A 20786-nucleotide genomic window follows, 5' to 3' on the forward strand; every position below is an offset into this window, starting at 1 on the left:
GGGGCTGGGGCTTTTAGAAGGAGGGTGAGCCCTTATGGCTCATTTCAAAGTCATCCAAAACAGCCCCAAAATTTGGGGGGAGGGGAGGAAGGCTCATTATTGGGGGGGGATTCTTAGAGGGGGATTCACTGGGGGAGGGGGAAGGGATGTTCATTCTCCTCACCTGCCCTCACTGACAACCTCAGTTTGCACCTGGGTGGTGAAAAGTTGCCCAAACTGATCCTAGAATACAAAATCCTTGATGTTGGGCGTCGGGATATCCTCCCTCCCAGTGCTGATCTCCCCTCCTGTCTTTGGCCGACACCTTCACCACGTCCACTGACTGACACCTTCACTGCCACCATGGCCACGGGCCTGTGACACCTTCACTACCCCCCTGGCCACTGGCTTCACCAACCACCACGGCCACTGGCCACTGGCTTCACCAACCACCACGGCCACTGGCTGACACCTTCACCAACCACTGGTTCCTAGCAACCTGATTCCTCCACGGGGGCAGAACTCTTTACTAAGAATGCCAATATCACTTGTACATCCACGAAGGGGCTGGGGCTTCTTTTGTTTGCTTTACAAAGAAAAGGGCTTTCTTTCCCCAACTCAACGTGCTAGAGATGTGTGATTATGATGATTATTATTAATTTTTAAAAACCTGCCCCAGGCTCAAAGAGCTTTACAGTTTACAAAGCACTTTTCTCACACCCACTCTGTGAGGTTTTAAGTGGAAAAATTATGTCCCCATTTTACAGATGAAGGAACTGAGGCTTAGTGAGGGACAGCTTGCCCACTGTTGAATAAAATCAGGTCATGAAGCCTGAGTGCTCTTGGAGATCAATCTAGTCCAAATCCTTTCCTTGTACAGATGGGGAAACTGAGTCACACATATCCATAAAGCAGAGGTTCAAGTCTACATCCCCCCACTCCAAATCTCACACTTTCTACCACACTGACTTCCAGTCAAGCAGGAGGGGGCTTACCTTGATGATCAGCCAGTCAGCCTGCTGTAAGGGGCAGGAGGTACACTTGGCCTTGACCTCGAGCTGGGGCTTCCAACGGAAGACTAACAGCAGGATGCCAGCGGTCAGCAGGGCCCCCACATGGCACAGGCCAGTCCGCCACAGGCTCTGCTGGTAGCCGCTCACCTCCTGGGGGAGAGAGAGTTGGGGAAAGGGTTTCTCTGCCCCCAGCCCTCGGGGCTGCTCTGTTTATTTGGAGCTGGGTGGAGGGCTATGAAGAAGGTAAGATTGGGGGTGGGGAGTCTGACTCAGGCCCCATCCTGAACGGATCCAGTGATGGAGATGGGGGCTAACAAGGACTCTCCTAGACCAAGACTTTTGTTCTCCCAGTCCTCCCAACACTTACCACACAGGCCTTGGCTGGATTCCGTGGCAGAGTTCCATAGTGGGGCAGGAGACTGTCCAGCCGCAGTCTGTGGATCCGACAAGGAAACCCACCTATTGCTCTGATCCTCAGCCCCTCCTTTCCCCAAATTCCCAATTCTCCTTCCCTGGCACCCTTCCCTTCCTGCTAACGCTCAGGAGGGCTGTTCTCCTTGTTCTGTTGTACAGAAGTCATGCCCCCTTCACCCCAAGAGTGTGTAGGTGAGTGGGGGCAGGGGAGGGATGCTGCACTCTTCCCTCCCACTCTCCCTTATTTCTCTCTCTTTTTTTCTTTTTTGAGACAATCAGGGTTAAGTGACTTGCCCAGGGTCACCCAGCTAGTAAATGTCTGAGGCTAGATTTGAACTCAGGTTCTCCTGACTCCAGGGGCCAGTGCTCTATCCAATGTACCGCCTAACTGCCCCTCTCCCTTATTTCTCATGAAAAGGTTCCTCAAAGTTGCCAGATTCCAGGAATTTAACTTCCTCCTGTAATCCAGAGGATTAGGTGCTGAAAACATTTAGTCCAGAGCCAGGGGTGAGGAGCCTTTGGCCTCGAGGCCACACGTGGCTCCGTAGGTCCTCAAGTATGGCCCTTTGACTGAATCCAAACTTCGCAGAACAAATCTTCTTAATAAAAGGATTTGTTCTGTAAAACTTGGACTCAGTCAAAAGGCTGCACCCAAGGACCTAGAAGGCCACATGTGACCTCGGGGCTGCAGGTTTCCTACCCCTGGTCCAAACCTGTCATTTTATAAAAGAAGCATTTGAGGATCAAGAAATTAACAAACTTGCCTGAAATCAGAGCTAGGATTTGAACCCAGGTCTTCTGACTTCAAATCTGTTGCTTTTTTACTATCCCACACCACCCAGGCCTTACCTGGAAATATTTTTTTTTTTTGGGTTGGGAATTGAAGGGCATTGTAGATCATCAGCTTGTACCTCAAAACATGGTCCCGGAACTTCTCCGGCATGCCCCCCCCACCTCCTCTCAGGTCAGCTCCTCCCACCGCCCATCCACAGCTCATAGGCCTAGCTTTCCTGAGCCAAGGCCTTCCTTCCCTTGTCAAGTCCTTTCAGGATATATACGTTCCCATACACAGGTCTAGGAGGGTGGGGAGAAAGGAAAGAAATGTTGCTACAGAAGCCAATTTTAGCATCAAAGCCCAACTTTTGTGTCCTCTGAACTCTGTGTCCACATTCTTAGGAATCCCTTCCTCCCCCTCCTCCCCCCTCCAAATCACTGAATCCATGAGCCCTGGCCGCTTCAGAGCAAGCCCAGGACTCAAGCCACTAAGCGTGGCACCCTGAACTCTCAAGACTGCTGACCTCCTCCATGTTTCTATATAGACTTTACCTTCCTCTCCGGAAGGGCAGAAAGTCAGAGCTGAGAGGGCCTTTGGAGCATAGAATGTTGGCACTCCGAGGGACCTTAAAACATAGAATGTCAGAACTGGGAGAAACCTCAGAGCATAGAATGTTGACCCAGAAGGTCAGAGCTTAATGGAAAAAGAGCGATCATTTCATCTAACTTTCTCTTTTGACAGATGGGGAAACTGAGGCCCAGAGAAAGGAAATTAGTAGAGAGAGAACCAAAAGCCTTTTCTTCTGCCTTCCAGTCCAGGGATATCCCGAACAACACACTGCTTCTCCCATCACCTAGGGGAGATGAGCCCAAGAACAAGAGGCCACTCGGTTCTGGGACCAGATACTGACTACCTCACCCACAGGATGCAGGCTGGTTAGTCCGGGTACCTCCCATCAGGACAGGGAGAATGGCCAGGTGGACAGAAATGGATTCATAAACACAGCCACCATCATCAAAGGAAATCTACCTGCCCCCATGTTTAACCTTCAAGGGTTTCACAGTCCAGGGTGTCTAGAGTCTGCACGCCCTGCGCGGGCACATTTGTTAAAGCCTCCAGCTTCGCTCTGTCTTCCTTGACATGAAACCCCAGGGTATCCAGCCGCCTCCTTTCAAATGGCCTGTGGTCATGGACATGACTGATTTCCTCAGGGGCAGTTCTGCCACGTGCCTTTGTTTGCCAGAACAAGTCTGTGGGACCCAATGATGGTAATATGTGGTAGACACATGTCTCCTCATATCTTTTGTCCTTTCCCTGGATGGGTGGGTGTTTCCCAACGCAAAGCGTAATGCAAATAAACCTTGTTCTTAGATTAGAGGTAGGTATGACTATCTCAGTTCCTCAAAGTATAGAACTTGGTGACCACACCACAGGCCTCAGGAATTATGCTATTAGTCACCAGGAGGCCATGTGAAAGACTTGAGACAGCTCCATATAATCCAACCCTACTACTGGCAAACCAACTGGGACATCTGCTGCAAATGCCCAAGAGGGAGGGGCAACTAGGTGGTGCAGTGATGGGGCAGCAAGGTGGCATAGTAAGTACAGCAGTGAGAGAGTAGTCAGGAGGACCTGAGTTCAAATCCGGCCGCAGACACTTGACACACTTCCAAGCTGTGTGACCTCGGGCAAGTCACTTAACCCCAATTGCCCTGCCTTCCCACCTCGGAAAAAAAAAAGAAAAAAGGAAAAAGAAAATTGCCCAAGAGGGTCAAATCCTGCAGAGGTGGCTCCCTTAGCCCTGAGTTTTACACTCACCCATAATAATCCCTGGGTGTATAAAATGCTAGATGGTTTACAGACACATCCCTTCCAAACCCTTTCTCCATTTCTCCCATTCATCCCAGACGTTCCTATTTCTGTGGAGGGCACTACATTCTAGTTACCGGGGTTCACGGCCTAAGAACCCTTCTTGACTCCTACCTCACACATCTCACACATCCCAAGTTGTCAAATCTTGTCCTTTCTCCCTCGGCAACATCTCTCACTACTGTCCCCTGCTTTCCACTCACACGGCCGCCACCTTAGTTTGGGTGCTCATCAATCCTCAACAGGGCTACCATGATAGCCTCCTAACTGGCCTCCCTAACTCCAGTCTCTTCCCTTTCCAATTCAGCCTCCCCAAAGCCACCAAAGTCATTTCCTTAAAGGAGTGGCTTAACCAAAAGGACGCACTTAAGGACCTAGAAGGATTCAGTCCAAAGGACACACTTAAGGATTTAGAAGGCCACATGTGGCCTCAAGGCTGCAGGTTTCCCACCCCTGGGCCCTAGTGCATAGTAGGTACTATATACATGCTTATTCTCTTCTCGATAACTATAACGACTCCTCTATTAGTAACAGCTAACATTTATGTGATGCTAATTTAAGATCTGCAAAGCACCTGATATATATATAATCTTATTAATTAATTAATTAATCCTCACAACACCTTGGGAGATAGGTGCTATTATTAGGCTCATCTTATACATGAGGAAACTGAGGCTGAAATGAGTTAAGTGAATTGCCCAAGGTCACGTAGCCAGTGAGTGTCTGAGACAGGATTTGAATTCAGATCTTCTAGATTCTGAGTCTATCTACTTTGCTCCGTAGCTACCTACCTCTACGATCCAATGCCCACCCCCATGGTCTGGCATTTAATTCCCTTCACAACTTGCCTCCGACCCACCTTTCCAGCCTAATTAAACATCAATCCTCTTCGCACACTTTATATTAATATAATTATTTAATATAATTAATAGTCATATTAACCATCTTGCTTTTCCTCACATACAACGCTCCAATTCCTACCTCCTAACACCACACCTTCGTATGGGCTGGTCTCCATTAAAAAAAAAAAAGGTGGGCAACTCGGTGGTACAGCAAATAGAGCGTGGAGTCAGGAAGGCCCGAGTTCAAATCTAGTCTCAAGATACTTCATAGCTGTGTGACCCTGGGCAAATCAACTTCACCTCTGCCTGCCTCAGTTTCCCTATCTGTAAAATAGAGATAATAGCACCTTCCTCCCAGGGTTGTTGTGAAGCTCAAAGGATAATAATTTAAAGTTCTCGGCACAGTGCCTGCCACATAGTAATCATTACATAAATGTTAGCTGCTGCTATCACTGCTGATTATTATTAACTGGGATAATCAATGTAAAGCATTTAGCACAGTGTGGAGCACATAGTAGGTGCAATATAAATGTTAGTTTTTTATACATAGTATATATACATATATGTAAATATTAGCTTTTTATACATAGTGTGTGTATATATATATATATATATATATATATATATATATATATATACACACACATACACACACACGTATGTACATGTTATCTCCCCCTCTAGAATGTAAGCTCCTTGAGGGCAGGGGCTGTTTCATTTTTGTCTTTGTATCCTCAGTGTCTAGCACAGTGCCTGGCACACAGTAGGTGTTTAATAAATGCTTACTGGTTGATATCTTCTCACATTTGATCCTCACGATAACAGGGTAGGTTGGGTATTTTCCTTTTTTATATATAAGGAAACTGAGTTTCAAAGTGGTGACAGTCTGCCCTGGTCAGAGTACAGGTGGCGGGTCACTCTGGGGTGTGCACAGTGGGCACAGTATTACAGTTGGTTCTGGGCACCACAGGTTAAGAAGCTGGAACATTAAGAGGATGGCAAGCAGCACGGCAAAGGGCCTGGGATTCTGCTCATATGGAGGACCAGGGCTGATCAGCCTGGGAAAGAGGATAATGTAGCATGCCACTGAGAGCTGTGGTCACTTCTCTGAAGGTTTGTTCCATATGACCCCAAAGGACAGAGCCAGGAGCAAGGTGGGAAAGCTGTCAAGGGGTCACTTTAGGACTGATGTCAGGACAAACTGCAATGGGCTGCCTCCTTGGAGGTCTTCAGGCAAAGGCTGGATGACTGCTTGTTGGCCTATATTGCAGGGAGGACTCTTTCTCCAACATTGGTTGGTCCTGAGATCCCTCCTAATTCTTGACTATTCTAAGGTCACAAGACATTAAGGGTTAGGAAGGAGCCTTGTGTAGTGCAGTGTGGTCCAGTGGGGAGAGCTGGGTTCCTATCTTAGGAACCAAGGCCTGCGCCTCAGTATCCAGAAGCCCCCTGAAGCGAGTCTCCCACCAGCTGGTCACCTTCACCTTGACAGCAAATGCCAGGAGTTAAGCACGCTGGTTTTCTGCCAACTGCCTTCCTGTAATGACAGGAAAGCACATAGGCATTTTGGCAATTATTGTCTATGTTCTGTTTATTGCCCTGCTAATACACTTCCTTCCACATGGGCCCTGAATCCTTACCCTTTATCCTGAGGCCAGAAGGCCCTACAGTGTATGTAGTGAAAAGAATTCTTGGGAGTCAGAAGATCTGGGTTCTGATCCCACCTCTGCTCCTTTCTGGCTGTGTGACCTTGGGCAAGTTAACTGACCTCTGAGGACTGCAGTTTCTTCAACGGAGGTACTGGGGTAAGATGTCTTCTAGGGTTCTCTAACACTCTGATTTTAACGGAGGAGGAGAGAGGGCCAAGAATACCAGGACCAAACTTTCACAACTTTTCCAAACTTTCTGGCCCCAGGCATAACCAATCTCTTGTGATTTGCAACCATGGGTACTCGCAGAGACAAGGCTTTGACTCTGATTAGCCAAGTCTCTCCCCTTCTTGGGATCCCATTTTCCTACTAGATTGAGAATTGTCTAGGGACCCCCTCAGAGTAAGCTCTTGTTGCCTACATTCATAAGGAGGGGAGGGAATAACCATTTATGAAGTGCCTACTATGTGCCAGGCATGTTCCAAATATTAGCTCTAGCTCATCTGATCTCATAATTGAAGGACATGAGAAATTCCACCTAGAGGCTAGAGAAGACAAGAACGGTTCCCTGCCCCCTACACCACCATCATTTTTTCCTAATCCAAATTCACAGATATCCTGAAATCTAATCTTTGGACCCAGGGTTAAGAACACCTGGACCAGGCAATATCTAAAGGTTCTTCCAGGTATAAGACAATAGATCACGGGACATCTCATTCACCACCCTGGGCAGCAGCAGCAGCAGCAGCAGCTCATCTCCTCTCATCTCCCAGTCATCACTGGTTGTCAGAGAAAACAGAGAAGAAGGAAGAGCAGGATCTGGGCCCTGGGCAGCCCCACCCCTTCTCCAAACAAAGCCTGGCCCGGCAGGATGGCAAACAAAGCCAGGAGATAGGGAGTGGGGGAGGGGCACAGAGTTCAGAGGACACAAAAGTTGGGCTTTGATGCTAAAATTGGCTTCTGGAGTCCTCACCACCCTCCCAGCCTCCAGCCCGGTGACCTTCCCTACATTCTTCACTCAAGGGTCACAGTACATATCAATGTTTCAGGCTCCCCAAATTTCCCCCAGAGTGGAGACAAAGTGGGGCAAGGAGACATGGGATCACAGATTCAGAGTCTGGTCATTTAGTGCAATGGCCTCATTTTACAGAGGGGGCGAATCCATTATCATTTAAGGATCAATCAAAGGAGCTGGGAATGTGTAGTCTGGAGAAGATCCAGGGGGGATACGATAGCTGCCTTCAAGGGTCTGCAGGGCTGTTATAAAGAACAGGGATGAGATTTGTTCTGCTTGACCCCAGAGGGCAGAACAAATAGCAGGGGAGAAAGATGCAGGGAGGCCAATTTGGGCTCCAGGCCAGGGAGGACTTCCTAAGATGAGAACTATTCCAAAGTCCCCTGTCCTAGGAGGTCCTTGGGCAAAGGCTGGATGCCTACTTGTAGGGGACTCTTTATGACACTATCAGTTGGCCTAGAATGTTCCTGGGGTCCTATCCAACACTGAATTCTTCCGAAGGAAGAAACGGAGACTCAAAGGATAAGAATAAGATCTTTGGATTGGCAGCCGAGGTGGGACGAGGGTCTCCAGATTCCCAGACCAGGGCTGTCTGGATGACTCCCTCCTGGTACGCCCAAAGCCACAGGTTTATGATGAACAGAGAGACATTCAGAAGAGACCTGAGAATTATAGCTCTTTTTATTTTGGAGCAACAAGCCCTATTATGTTGTAACAACAATGCTGTAAGGCCTGGCCAGTCTTAAGCTGCCCGTTTTATAGATATCGAGGCTAGAGATGTCTCTAGGGAGATATAGCTAGTACCTGAGGCATGGGGATTCTGAATCCAGCCTCATCAGACCAATGCCTGCCCAGAGCCAAGACCACACTCAACAACCAGACAACCTTCTCCAGGAGGACACCTCAAACCCAGGTAATTTAATTATCTGGGACTGCTGGGCCAAGGTGATTTCATCTTTCAGGATTCAGCGAAAATCCCACCCCCTTTCATGAAACCTTCCTTCCCTGAAGGGGAGAAGGACAAATGGCCCTTAACTTTTGTCTTCAAGTACTTGAAGAGAGAGGCCCATCCAGTGGAAAGGAAGGAGAAAGGAAGCATTTATTAAGTGCCTACTATGAGCTGGGCACTATGCTAAGGGCCTTTACAAATAGTATCTCTTCTGATCCTCCCAATAACCCTGAACATTAGGTGTTGGTGTCCTCACTTTACAGATGAGGAAACCGAGGCAAACAGCTTAAGTGACTTGCTCAGGATCAACAGCTAATAAGTGCCCCTCTTAAACTACCCTTATTTAACTACTTTGTAATGGTTTATATTTATTATAAAAATGCTTATATCTGTCCTTATCTTCTGGGCAGTTGAGATTGTTTCTTTCTTTGTCTTTGTATCTCTTTGTAACTCACATGGTATCTTGGGTCTCTTAGCACAGGGCTGTCCAACCTTAGGTTTTTATTGAAACAATAGACAATATATTATGATTTGCCATTTTAGAGAGAGCTCAGTAGCTGGGCTTTGTTTACTAAAGCATTTATGTAGACTTCTATGCTTGTAGGCCGCATAAATCTGCACTTGCGGTCTGCATTTTGGACAGCCCTGTCTTAGCACATAGTAGGTGTTTAAGATAAATGGTTGTTGATCGATTGGCTAAGGTTCTCCCTCAGATCGAATCTCCAAACTATGGGGCTACAACCCAACCAAACCAACCCCCATATATAGCCCTATAAATAGCAAAAGATCCAGTTGGGTTTCCCTGGGCTCTGAAGTTGCACTCAGATGGCCCCTCCCAGCCCCAGTACTCTGAGAATGCTGGAGGGACATGCTCCCATTGAGCTGGGTAATAGGGCCCCTTTTCACACAGTGCCAGGGGAGCCAGGGAGATGGCCATGTCACCCAGGAAAGGCAGAGCATGCCAACCATGACTGTTTACCAGTCCCTCCTCCCAAGCCCTTCAGCATTTGTGGGAAGGAAGAGCCAACAACCTCCCTTCCCCCCATCACGGACTGAAAGTTGGCAGGGCAAACAGCCATCTAGTTTAACCCACACAGGAAAAGAATCCCCAATCTAACAGACCCAGCAAGTGAGCCTCTTTAAGACATCCAAGAAGGGGAGAACCCACTACCTCTTGACAAATGCCACTCTACTCTGGGACAGCTCGCATTATCAGGAAGATTTTTCTGACATCTAGCCTCAGTCTGTCTCTTTCTACCATCTACCCATTACTCTGGGACCTTAACCCTGGAGCCAAATAGAACAAGTCTTCTCCCTTTCCACATGGCAGCACTTTAAATACCTGAACCTGGCCATCTTCTCTTCTCTAGGCTAAACACTCCTAGTTCCTACCACTGCTTCCCAAAGGACATGGACCCAAGGCCCTTCACCATCCTGGCTGCCAGCTTATAATGGCCTTCCTAAACTGTGGCACCCAGAACTGACCACAGGGGAGGTCTAAGGAGGGTAGAGTCCAGTAGGATGAACACCTCCAATTTCTGGAAGCTGTACCTTCCTTCATGGAGCCCAGGATTGTACAAGCTATTGTGGCTGCCACATCACACTGAGCTAGTCTACTAACACCCCCAGAATGACATGTGCCTTCCCATTGGTTGACTTTCTATTTGGACCCAGATGAAGACTTTACATTTATCTCTACTAGTTTTTTTCTTTATTAGATTCAGCCAAATGCTCTCTAGCTTGTGGAGATTTTTTTTTGTTTCTCCCAGCTCTGGGTCAATCTTTAGATTTGATGAATCTGCCATTTTTGCCTTTATTCATGTCACAGATAAAAAAAAATGCTAGGCAGCTCAGGGCCAAGCACAGATCCCTGGAACACTCTACTGGAGACCTCCTGCCACAATGACATTGAACTGGTAACCCAATCATTTCTGAACCCATCTAATCCACATCTCTCCACCCTCTCCACAAGAACAGAATGAGCTATTTTATTTTTTAAATAAATTCACGTCTAGGTAAACTACATCCACACCATTTTCCTCTCAACTACTAATTTGGTAACCCTTGCAAAGAAAAAAATGAGGTCAGTCCGGCACAACCTGTTCTTGGTGAAGCCACGCTGGCTTTCTGGTCATTGTTTGCATCTCTTTTCAATTGTTTACCACCTGTTATTTTCATGATCCCTTTGAGAATTTTTCCAGGAATGGGAAGAAAAACTCACTGAAGAATAATTTACAGTCTGATCACTTCCCTTTTTTGAAAACTGGGGCAACATTTGCCGTTCCCTAATCCTTGGGTTCTTCTTCCCACTTTCCATAAGCTCTCAAACAGCACTTGCCCTGGCTCAGCAATCTCATCGGCCAGTTCATTCCATATACAGGGTAGAGCTGCTTGGACCTGGTGACTTCAATTTATCACAGGCAGCTATGGGGCTCTTACTTATTTTGGGCATCAACAACCCAATTCTCATTCCTGGTTTGTCATTTCCAGTGCCAAGGTCATTCATTCTCCTTTGCAGAGAAAATGGAATTGAGTAGTTCTGCCTTCTTTCTGTTGTCGGTTATCATGGTGGACTTTCCCCCTTCCTCTCACCCCTCAACCTGGCTCTGTTCACCCCTTTATAGAAATTTAGTGAATACTTGTGTTCTGTACACATAAAACAACGCAGTTTGAGAAAGCATCCTGTCTTACCCATCAGACTGAGGGCTCTCTGAGGGCAGAGACTGTCTTCTTCATCCCATCAGTCCCTGGGCCAGTGCCTCTCCCACCAATCAAGCCATCAGATTTATGGTTTGCTAAGAGCAGGCGCTGTCTTTTTTCCCCAGAACTGGGAGAGTGAGGGGTTCCCTGGCAGTGGTCACTCCCTCCCTCCATCTCTCTTTCCCCCCAGCCCCTTGCCTTGAGGACTGAAGCTATCCCTCTTCCCAATCGGTGGGTTGTTTTCTTCAGGAGATAAGACCCCCCCCCCCAATACACAGCTATTATGTGCCCCTTCTGGGCACAATCATGGCTGAGATATGGCTTAGGATTCCAAACTGAAGTAGTTTTGACTAGTGAAACACAGAAAACCCAGATGTTGGCAAGAGTTCCCACTTAGGGAAACTCTTTCCAATTTACAAAAAGTACTTTCAATCAGCTGGTGAGGCAGACGGAGCTCAGAAAGGAGAAATGGCTCTTCCAGCCTTCTTATCATTCCTGTATTCCTGTATCATTTGCTAGTATTTTATCTCTACTCCCCTAGCCTGGAAACTGTATGTCAACAGAGAACAGAGAGGAGGCCAATTTGGCTGAAATATGGAGCTTATGAAATGTCCCCATTGACACCCCTTGAGGTAAGGCCCTGGACTCCAGGGCCAAGGAGGATCCCTCTCTGAAGGCCCACATCTGTGATCCCTGCCTGTTCTGCCAGCTCCCCCTGTGTGTGTGTGTGTGTGTGTGTGTGTGTGTGTGTGTGTGTGTGTTTGGGGCGGGGGGCAAAGGAGGGTGTTAGAACACACTCCCTCTCTCATTATCCAAGGCATGATAAAATACCTTGAAAAGATCCTGAAAAGTGAAAGGTGGAGCTTGAAAACCATAGAAAGTGCAAATGAAATGTGAGCTTACTGTTAATGATGCTTAATTAAAAATTACTGATCGGTGACTAAAGTGATTTAATTTAATTACAGATTAATTCATTATTGGATGACTTATTATTCATCAATTAATTATTAAATACACTAAATGATTAAATACAAATAATCGATTAATAACCAAATAAATTGATTTAGCAATTAATTCATTACTTATGGGATGATTTTCTATAACTTATTATCTAATTATTGCTTAATTCTTAAATACACTAAGTATTGAATATTTCCCCCCGACTCTGTCAGACTTCCCTGTTTCAGTCAAAGGCACCACCACCCTTCCAGCTGTCCAGGTATATAAGTCATTCTATTTTACCCCACATACAAAACAGCTGCCAAACCCTGATGTTTCTATGCTCACATCTCATATCAAACTCCCTTCTCTTCACTCATACCACTACTGCCTTGGTTCAGGCCCTTATCACCTCTTGCCTGGACTATGGCAGCCCCCCCTCCCCCAAGGGGTCTCTTAACTCACATTCCTCTGCTTCTCCAATCCATCCTCCACCCAGTTGCCAAAGTACAGAACTGACCGTGTCACTCCCCTACTGAACAAACTCTCATGGTTCCTTATTGCCTGAAGTATAAAATATAAATTCTTCCGTTTAGCTTTTAAAGCACTTTACAACCTAATCCCAACCTACCTTTCCAGCCTCACCGAACATTACTCTTACTGTCATACCATACTCTACAACCCAGCCAAACTGGACAGACACACACACACACAGTCCATGCTTTTGCACTGGCCATCCCTCGTGCCTAGAATGCACTCCCTCTTTACTTCTGCCTCAGAATCTGTCTCTTCTTTCAAGATGCTTCCAGGTGAAATCTTTTCTGGCCTCTCCCTCCCTCCTCCCCACCAGCTACCTGGTATTTAACTACTTCTACTTATTCTCTTTATTTTCACTCCCAGCCCTGCCAACCTGCAGCACCATCTCTCCCCTACCAGAACTCCGGTGCCCACCCCTAGGACACTAGGTTCTGACAGGTGCAATCTTTTACCTTCGTTTGCTCGGAAGCAAGCATCTAGGCCACTTCACAGAGATCTCAGCCCCATGCTCTGGTCTGTCTGTGTAACCCCTACACTTGGCTGCTTTAGAGCAGGGACTGTCTTATCTACAAGTATTTATATCCCCAGAACTTAGCAGAGCACCTGGAAAGCACTTAATAAATCTCTGTCTGGGAAGGAACAAGCATTGGCAAAGAAGGAACAAAACTACCACTTTGGGCAGATAATGATGGTTGACTTAGAGAACCCTAGAGTCAACTAAAAATTTAATTAAACAATGATTTCAGCAAAGTTGCAGGATGTCAATAAAGCCACATAAATCCTCTGTACTTCTATATGTCACCCACAAAATCTAGCAGAAAGAGAAGGAAAAATTCCACTGGAAATAACTATACACTATAAAATACTCAGGAATCTATGTGCTGAGACACACCTAGGAACTTTGTAGTTGTTGAGTTGCTTGTCATGTGCGACTGTTCATGACCCATTTGGGATTTTCTTAGCGGATGCACTGGAGTGGTTTGTCATTTCCTTCTTCAGCTCATTTTGCAAATGAGGAAACTGAGGTAAACAGGGTTAAGTGACTTAACCAGGGTCATACAACTAGTAAGTGTCTGAGGCCATATTTGAACTTGAACATATTTGAACAGGTCCTCCTGACTCCAGGGTGGCACCCTATCCACTGCACCACAGAAATGTGTTAATTATGTTGCACCTAACCTAGAGAAATCTTACAAACGTGGCTACATTTTTTTAAATCTCAAAAGTAATTTTAGAAGAGGACCATATCCATTTTCTCCATATTACAAATTTTTCCTTAATATTTTGATCTATAAGGATGCAGAGATTTAAAGAATACTCCTTTTAAGTTGAAGTTATAAATATTGCCACACTGGCCCTCCCTCTAAACTGGTACTGTGGCTAGATTTCTTCTTCTGGTTTTTGTTTTTTGACATAAGGCATGGTTTTCCTGTGTGGAAAGTTTTATTTTGACTCTTCTATACTTCTTAAAATTAAAAAAAGACAAATTACCTAAATTTACTTATCCGGTGCCTACCAAGCAAACCACCAAAGGATTACAGAGCTAGAAAAAAAAAATAACAAAATTCATCTGAAACAACCTAAGATAAGGGCAGCTAGGTGGCGCAGTGAGTAGAGCACCAGACCTGGAGTCAGGAGGACCTGAGTTCAAATGCGGCCTCAGACACTTGACACATGTACTAGCTGTGTGACCTTGGGTAAGTCACTTAACCCCAACTGCCCTGCCAAAAAGCAAAAAAAAAAAAAAGAAACAACGTAAGATCAAGAAAAACAAGGAAATAAGTGAAAACAAAAATTGGGAAGGAAGGAACCTTGTAGTACCAGATCTCAGACTATAACACAAATCAGCAAACCAATTTGGTACTGAGTAAGAAACCGAGAGGCTGATCAGTGGAACAGATGAGGTACTCAATATACAGAAGCAAACGAGCATAATAGCCTAGTAGTTGATAAAGCCAAGGATCCCAGCCACTGGGGCAAGAATTGCCGGGAAAACCAGAAAGCTGTTTGCCAGAAGAACCTGCGGTCTCAAGGCCATATGCGGCCCTCTAGGTCCTCGGGTGTGGCCTTTTGACAGAGTCCAAGTTTTACAGAACAAATCCTTTTATTAAGGGGATTTGTTCTGTGAAGTTTGAATTCAGTCAAAGGGCAGCACTTGAGGATCTAGAGGGCCACACGTGGCCTCATGGCCGAAGGTTCCCTACCCTGGTACAGATGGAGATTTCATACCATATGTCAAGATAAGCTCAAAACAGGCACATGATTTAGATACAAAGGGTGACGTTGTAAGCAAATTCGGGAAGCATGGGAGAAATTACCTGTCAGATCTATAGATATTGGAAGAGTTCATGGCCAAATAAAGGATAGGGAGATTTACAGGAGGCCAAATAGACAATTTTGATTAAATTAAATTGAAGTTTTTGTGCAAACAAAACCATGCAGCTAATATTAGAAGACAAGTAGACGACTGGTAGGAAAAACACTGTAATAAGTTTTCCTGATAAAGGCCTTATATCTCAAATATATAGGGAACAGAGCCAAATCTATAAGACTGAGAGCCATTCTCCAATTGCTAAATGGTCAAAGGATATGAACTGGCAGTTTTCAGAGGAAGAAATAAAAGTTATCAATAGCCACCTGAAAAAGATTGCTCTAAATCAATAATATGCAAATTAAAACAACTCTGAGATACCACCTCATACCCATCAGATTGGCCAAGGTGACAAAAAAAAAATGATGAATGTGCATTATGAGAAAACAGTGACTTTAGAGCACTATTGGTGGAGCTGTGAACTAATTCAATCATTCTAAAAATCAGCTTGGAACTATGCCTCAAAGCATAAACTGCACACACACTTTAAACATACATACAACATCCATACAATTAAACTGTAGATACACTTTTACCTAGCAATGCTGCTGCTAGGTCTATACCACCAAGAGACCAAAGAAGGAGGAAAAGGAACCATTACATACTCAAATATTTATAGCAGCCTTTTTTTGTGGTAGCAAAGAATAGGAAACTGAGGGGTGCCCATCAATTGGGGAATGGCTGAACAAGTGCATATTAACATGGTGGAATATTATCATCCTATAAGAAATGAAGGGGATCTTTTCAGAAAAAAACTGAGAAGATTAATATGAACTGATGCAAAATGAAGTGAGTAAACCAAGAGAACAATTTATACAGTATTAGCAATATTGTAACAATAACCAGCAATGTTGTAACAATAATCGATGTTGAAAGACTTAGTAACTGATCAAATGCAATGACCAACCACAATTCCAGAGGACTCACGAGGAAGCACGTGAGATAGAGAAGTGATGAACTCAAGAGTGTGGACTGAAGCATATTTTCTTCTCTTTTTCTTTGTTTTTGGACATGGCTAATGCAGCAATTTGTTTTGCATAACCACACATATTTGTGACAGGTTTTGCTTTTCTTGTTTTTTCAGTGGGTTGAGGAGGGAGAAAATTCAAAACTGAAAATAAAACTGAAATTTAAAAAATGCTCTATCTACTGTAATACAAAGGTATCTGTCATCTCCCCCATTAACTCCTTTCCAGTACAGAGTGTTTTGTTCTTTGTATTTGTATCTCCATCACACAGAAGTACCTGGCACATAGTAAGTACGTTTAAAATGCTTGTTGATTGAATAAAAATATTATGATGATTCCAGGTTCCTGATACATCGTAGGTACTTAGCAAATGCATATTATCATTATTTTGTGGGAGCAATTGGGGTTAAGTGACTTGCCCAAGGTCACCTGCTTAATGTCTGAAGCTGGATTTGAACTCAGATCCTCCTAACTCCAATGCGGGTACTCTTTCTATAGCACCACCTCGCTGCCCCAAATTGTCCGGTGTTACCTGGATGCTGCCCAGGACACATTCCCTACCTAGAGATGAGCACATTTATACATAAACTCCCATCACCTCTAGGATCAAAGAAACTCTTCATTGGTATTTATTGTCTTTCCCAATCTGGTTTCAGCCTACTTTTCTGGGTCTGTTATAAAAACTGCTGTTCACACACTGTCCTTACTGTTCCTCAGACATGACATCTCTACCACCACCATACATTTGCACGGGCTGTTTCCATACCTGGTATGCCTTCCCTCCTCAACTAGGTCACTGAGAATGCCTAGTTTCTTTCAAAGTTCTGCTCCAATTCCTGATCCTCTAAGGATGGGGACCTCCTTCCCAAACTACCTTTCTAACAACTTTGTATATATACTTGTATGCATACATGTTGTCTCCCCTAGATAGAATGAAAGCTCCTTGAGGCACATATCACTGAGGCTGGCACAGTGGGCAGTGGCAAAGAAAGGCTTCCTCCTTACACAGAAATAAGGGAGCTCCAGGGATGATGAGGGAGGCAGGCCCTCTCCTCACAGAACTCCTGTATCTCCGTGACTCAGTTTGATGGCTTTATGTTCCCTGTCCCCTATAAAATGAGAGGATTAGATTAGATGGTTTTAACTTCCCCCTTTATAAGATGAAAAGATTACATGTCTTCTAAGGATCTGTTTCCCCTAAAATAAAATGGGATGACTAGATTAAATAGCCTCTAAGGGCTTCTGCTTCCCCCCAAAATAAAAGGGGATGATTAGATTAAATGGCCTCTCAGGTGGAGGCCTCAAAGGGCCTCTGCTTTCCCCCAAAACAAAATGGGATGATTAGATTAAATGGCCTCACAGGTAAAGGACAGCTGAGATGTGCAAAGTCATTTAGAAAAGGGATTAGATGAGAAAGTTTAGCATCTATTAGTGGAAAGTCACGTCTGGGTGACCAGAATTCCACCTCAGCAGCTCACTTTCTTTCACGGACTGATAAGACCCCACACTACAAGTATTGACTTCAAAAGATCTCCTGAGAACTCAACCAAATTGTCCTGGAAATATACCATCACCACAGATCGAACTGCTGCCCACAACTGCCAAGATGGAACACTGATTCATAAAAACACAGGAGCAATGTTTTTACTCCATGTCACTATCCCTGATACTCATCATCTCCAAGCTCCCTTTGCGGAAGAGCTTTCAAAACAGGGAGCCCCAGCCCAGATGAGTCACATGGAAAAGGGTCCTGCCTGATGCTGCTGTGGGAGCTGTACTGAGGATGCTTTTGGTGAACCTAAGGACAATGACCTTTCATCCTAACCCCAGGGCTGGGCACGTGGCTTCATCCCTCTAAGAGGTAGGCAACCTGGAGAGGTGGTAAGCTGCAGAGCAAGCTTGGGAAAGGGTGTTTCCTGATCTGGAATTTCCTGCCCCAATGAAATCACAGGTCCAGTCCAAAAAAGAATGACTCACTTCCCCAGCAGTTCACATGCATTATCTTATCTTATGCATTTTCAGTGGCTATTTTCATCCTCATTTTGCCAGCGGGGAGCTTTAAGAAAGGGCAGAATGTCAGAGTCAAAGCTATTCAGGAACCTCTCCATTTCCTCCTCTCTCCTCCCTACCCCTTCTAGATGACCTGGCTCAGGTCCAGCCTCTAGACACTCTTCCCTTTCACCTTCCAGCCGGACTCGCCGCTGAGATGCTGAAAACCCTTGCATCAGGCAGGAAGGGATTGCCCTGGAAAGCCAGTGGAGCCCATGTCCAGGGAAAACCTGATGGGATGAGAGGGCACGCACTGGTCTTGGGAGCACAGACCCACAGAAAATCGTTCCTGGGGAGCCTGGGTCCTCACACAAGGCCTCATGGTCTGGCCTGGAGAATCTGCTGATGGGGTAATCACTGAACCTCCCCCTGGACACAGCATTAGGCCCTTGGCAGGGAGAGTCTCTGGACACACACTGCTATGGAGCTGGTTGGGGGAAGTTGGGGGAAGGAGATATAGCCTTTGGTTCTTCTAGCTTCGGAGAAACCTAACATCTCAGTCCAGAGGTGGGGAGATGAGCAGATGAGAGGAGATGGGGAAATTCTGGGCAAAGTGCTTTAAGTTACTGAACAGAGACTGGCAAATGAGTGCTCTGTAATTAAGAGAACAGGCGATGGCCTCTTACAACAGGTGGGTTACAATAGACAGGAGGGGACTTTCAATTCTGGAACAGGAAGCTGGTGAAAGGTGTGGATTCTGGCCCGAGCATCCTGGGCTGTTTGGCCCTCCACTCCCAGTCCACAAAGGGAGGTATGAAAGAAGGAAAAAGGCTCTGATCTTCAAAGGAAGTCATGGGGGGACCGCACCCTAATGGGCTACCACATATCTGACTCCATGGGCAGGGTACAGAGGTGGGAAGCTAAACTGAGGTTTTCTCCAGCTGTGAGCCCCACCCCTGTGGGAGATACTGGGGGGTAGGGGGGAGAAGAAAGCTGACAAGCCTCTGGGGCTGAGAGTGCTGCATGACCCCTCTGGAGGCTCCTTCAGGCCAAAGGGGCAGGCAGGGGTTAGTTATACTTTTTGGGAAAGGTTAAGGGAGTGGGGCTCAGGCTGACTTGCCCGACCTCAAGCCCCCTGTGGACAGAACCCAGGTGATCTAGCTCCTAGCCTGGAGAAAGGGACAAGAGTAAACCATACAATATTCATTATCTGCAATATTATCGGCCATAGGTTTGCTTGTGCGGTTGTTTGAATATCGTCTCCCCTATTAAACTGAATTCCTTGAGATCCGGACGTCTTTTTCCTTTCTTTGTATCTCTAGTGAGTCCCAGAGTGCCTGACACATAGCCACGGATTAATAAATGCTTACTGACTGACAGCTCTTTCCCGTGCCAACTTCCTCACCTTATGAATGGGGCCAAGAGGACGTTCCCTTCTTGGAGTGCTTTGGGATCCTCCTTTGGACACAAGCCTACCCTCCCCTCCCCCAAATTCAAATTTTGGCTCCCAAAGGTGGACATTTTTACCCAGCATGAAAGCCCCCCGCCCCGCCCCTCCCCAGGAACACTCTGGCTCTGCCCTGGCCCCGCGCTTAGAGATCCTCATATTTTCTAGGACATCCGTCCTCTCCTCATTAGGCCCCGCCCCGAGGTATCCCCACATTCCACCCCGGGGTGTCAGGAGGATGCACTGAGCCCCCCTCCTCCGGGGAGGGGGAAGAGGGTTGGCTCGTCCTTGCTCACCTGCGCGAGTCCCGCCGGCTCCACCCGCTGCCCATCGCCCCAGAGCCCCGGCCCGCCGCCAAGCCGTGCAGAGACCCGGGGCGATGCTGCAGCCCCCGCTACCCGGGATTCTGCTGCCCCTGCCGCTGCCGCTGCCGCATCTGCAACCACAGCGCCCAACCGGCAGAGGTATGGTCGGGTCTGGTCCCAAGGATCCTCCACGTCTTCCCCGCGGGCGGCCGCGGGAGCTGCTGGGAGTTGTAGTTCTGTCCGGGCCGGGCGGGGAGGGGACGTGGAAGCGCAGCACATACACAGGCACACCTCCAGGCACAGGGAGAGAAGCCCAGAGAGGTTATCGCAGAGACAGGGGGTCACACCCGAAGCAAAAACACACAGAGAACAGAGGCGCAACACAACACACGATGCACACATAAGGACACGAAAGACAAGCACAACACACAGAGGTACAGCACTACACACAACAGACAAAACCACATGTGACACAACAGCCAACAGACACAAAAGGTAACACACCAATAGCAACACAAGTTCAGAAGTGCAACACAACACAGTTGACAACAGACAACGCACAAAACACAAGCACAGCACCCACTCATGCTCAGTGCAAGACACACTGATGAAACCACAGCCAACACAGGGTGCACTGCTGGATTCCGAGAGAGAGAAAACCTAGGTTCCAATCCAGATTTTGTCACTAAATTGAGGATTCTAGAGAGAGCTGGAAGAAAGTTTAAAGGTCTTGGAATACAACCCCCCACCCTTTTACCAGGAAACTGAGACTCTGAGAGGTTAAGTGATTTGGCCAGGGTCACACAGATAGTAATTGTCTGGGGCAGGATTTGAACTTAGGTCTTCCTGACTCCTAGCCCAGAGCTCTACAAATTTTGTCACACTTCTAGTAGCGCTGTGTGTGTGTGTGTGTGTGTGTGTGTGTGTGTGTGTGTGAGAGAGAGAGAGAGAGAGAGAGACAGAGAGACAGAGAGAGACAGAGAGATGGGGGAGAGTGCATAAACAAATTCACTCTGTCTCTCTAC

General features: G+C 46.4%; 1 protein-coding gene across 3 annotated transcripts in view; it reads right to left on the reverse strand.

Annotated features, from left to right (window-relative positions):
• Positions 1-19928, reverse strand: part of ATP13A2 (ATPase cation transporting 13A2) — a 38785-nt gene extending 18857 nt beyond the window's left edge. For 2 of the 3 annotated variants that reach the window (XM_036745218.1, XM_036745217.1), the window contains exons 1-4: positions 19753-19928; positions 1360-1426; positions 975-1142; positions 164-222 (exon numbers count right to left, since the gene is read on the reverse strand). In XM_036745218.1, the coding sequence (XP_036601113.1) occupies positions 164-222; positions 975-1142; positions 1360-1426; positions 19753-19787 (329 nt within the window). In that variant the 5' untranslated portion in view covers positions 19788-19928. The remainder of the gene's footprint in view (positions 1-163; positions 223-974; positions 1143-1359; positions 1427-19752) is intronic. The other variant, XM_036745219.1, reaches the window with a different exon arrangement.
• Positions 19929-20786: the final 858 nt, after the last annotated feature.

The sequence above is a fragment of the Trichosurus vulpecula genome, chromosome 2, assembly GCF_011100635.1.
Source record: "Trichosurus vulpecula isolate mTriVul1 chromosome 2, mTriVul1.pri, whole genome shotgun sequence".
Classification (NCBI taxonomy): domain Eukaryota; kingdom Metazoa; phylum Chordata; class Mammalia; order Diprotodontia; family Phalangeridae; genus Trichosurus; species Trichosurus vulpecula.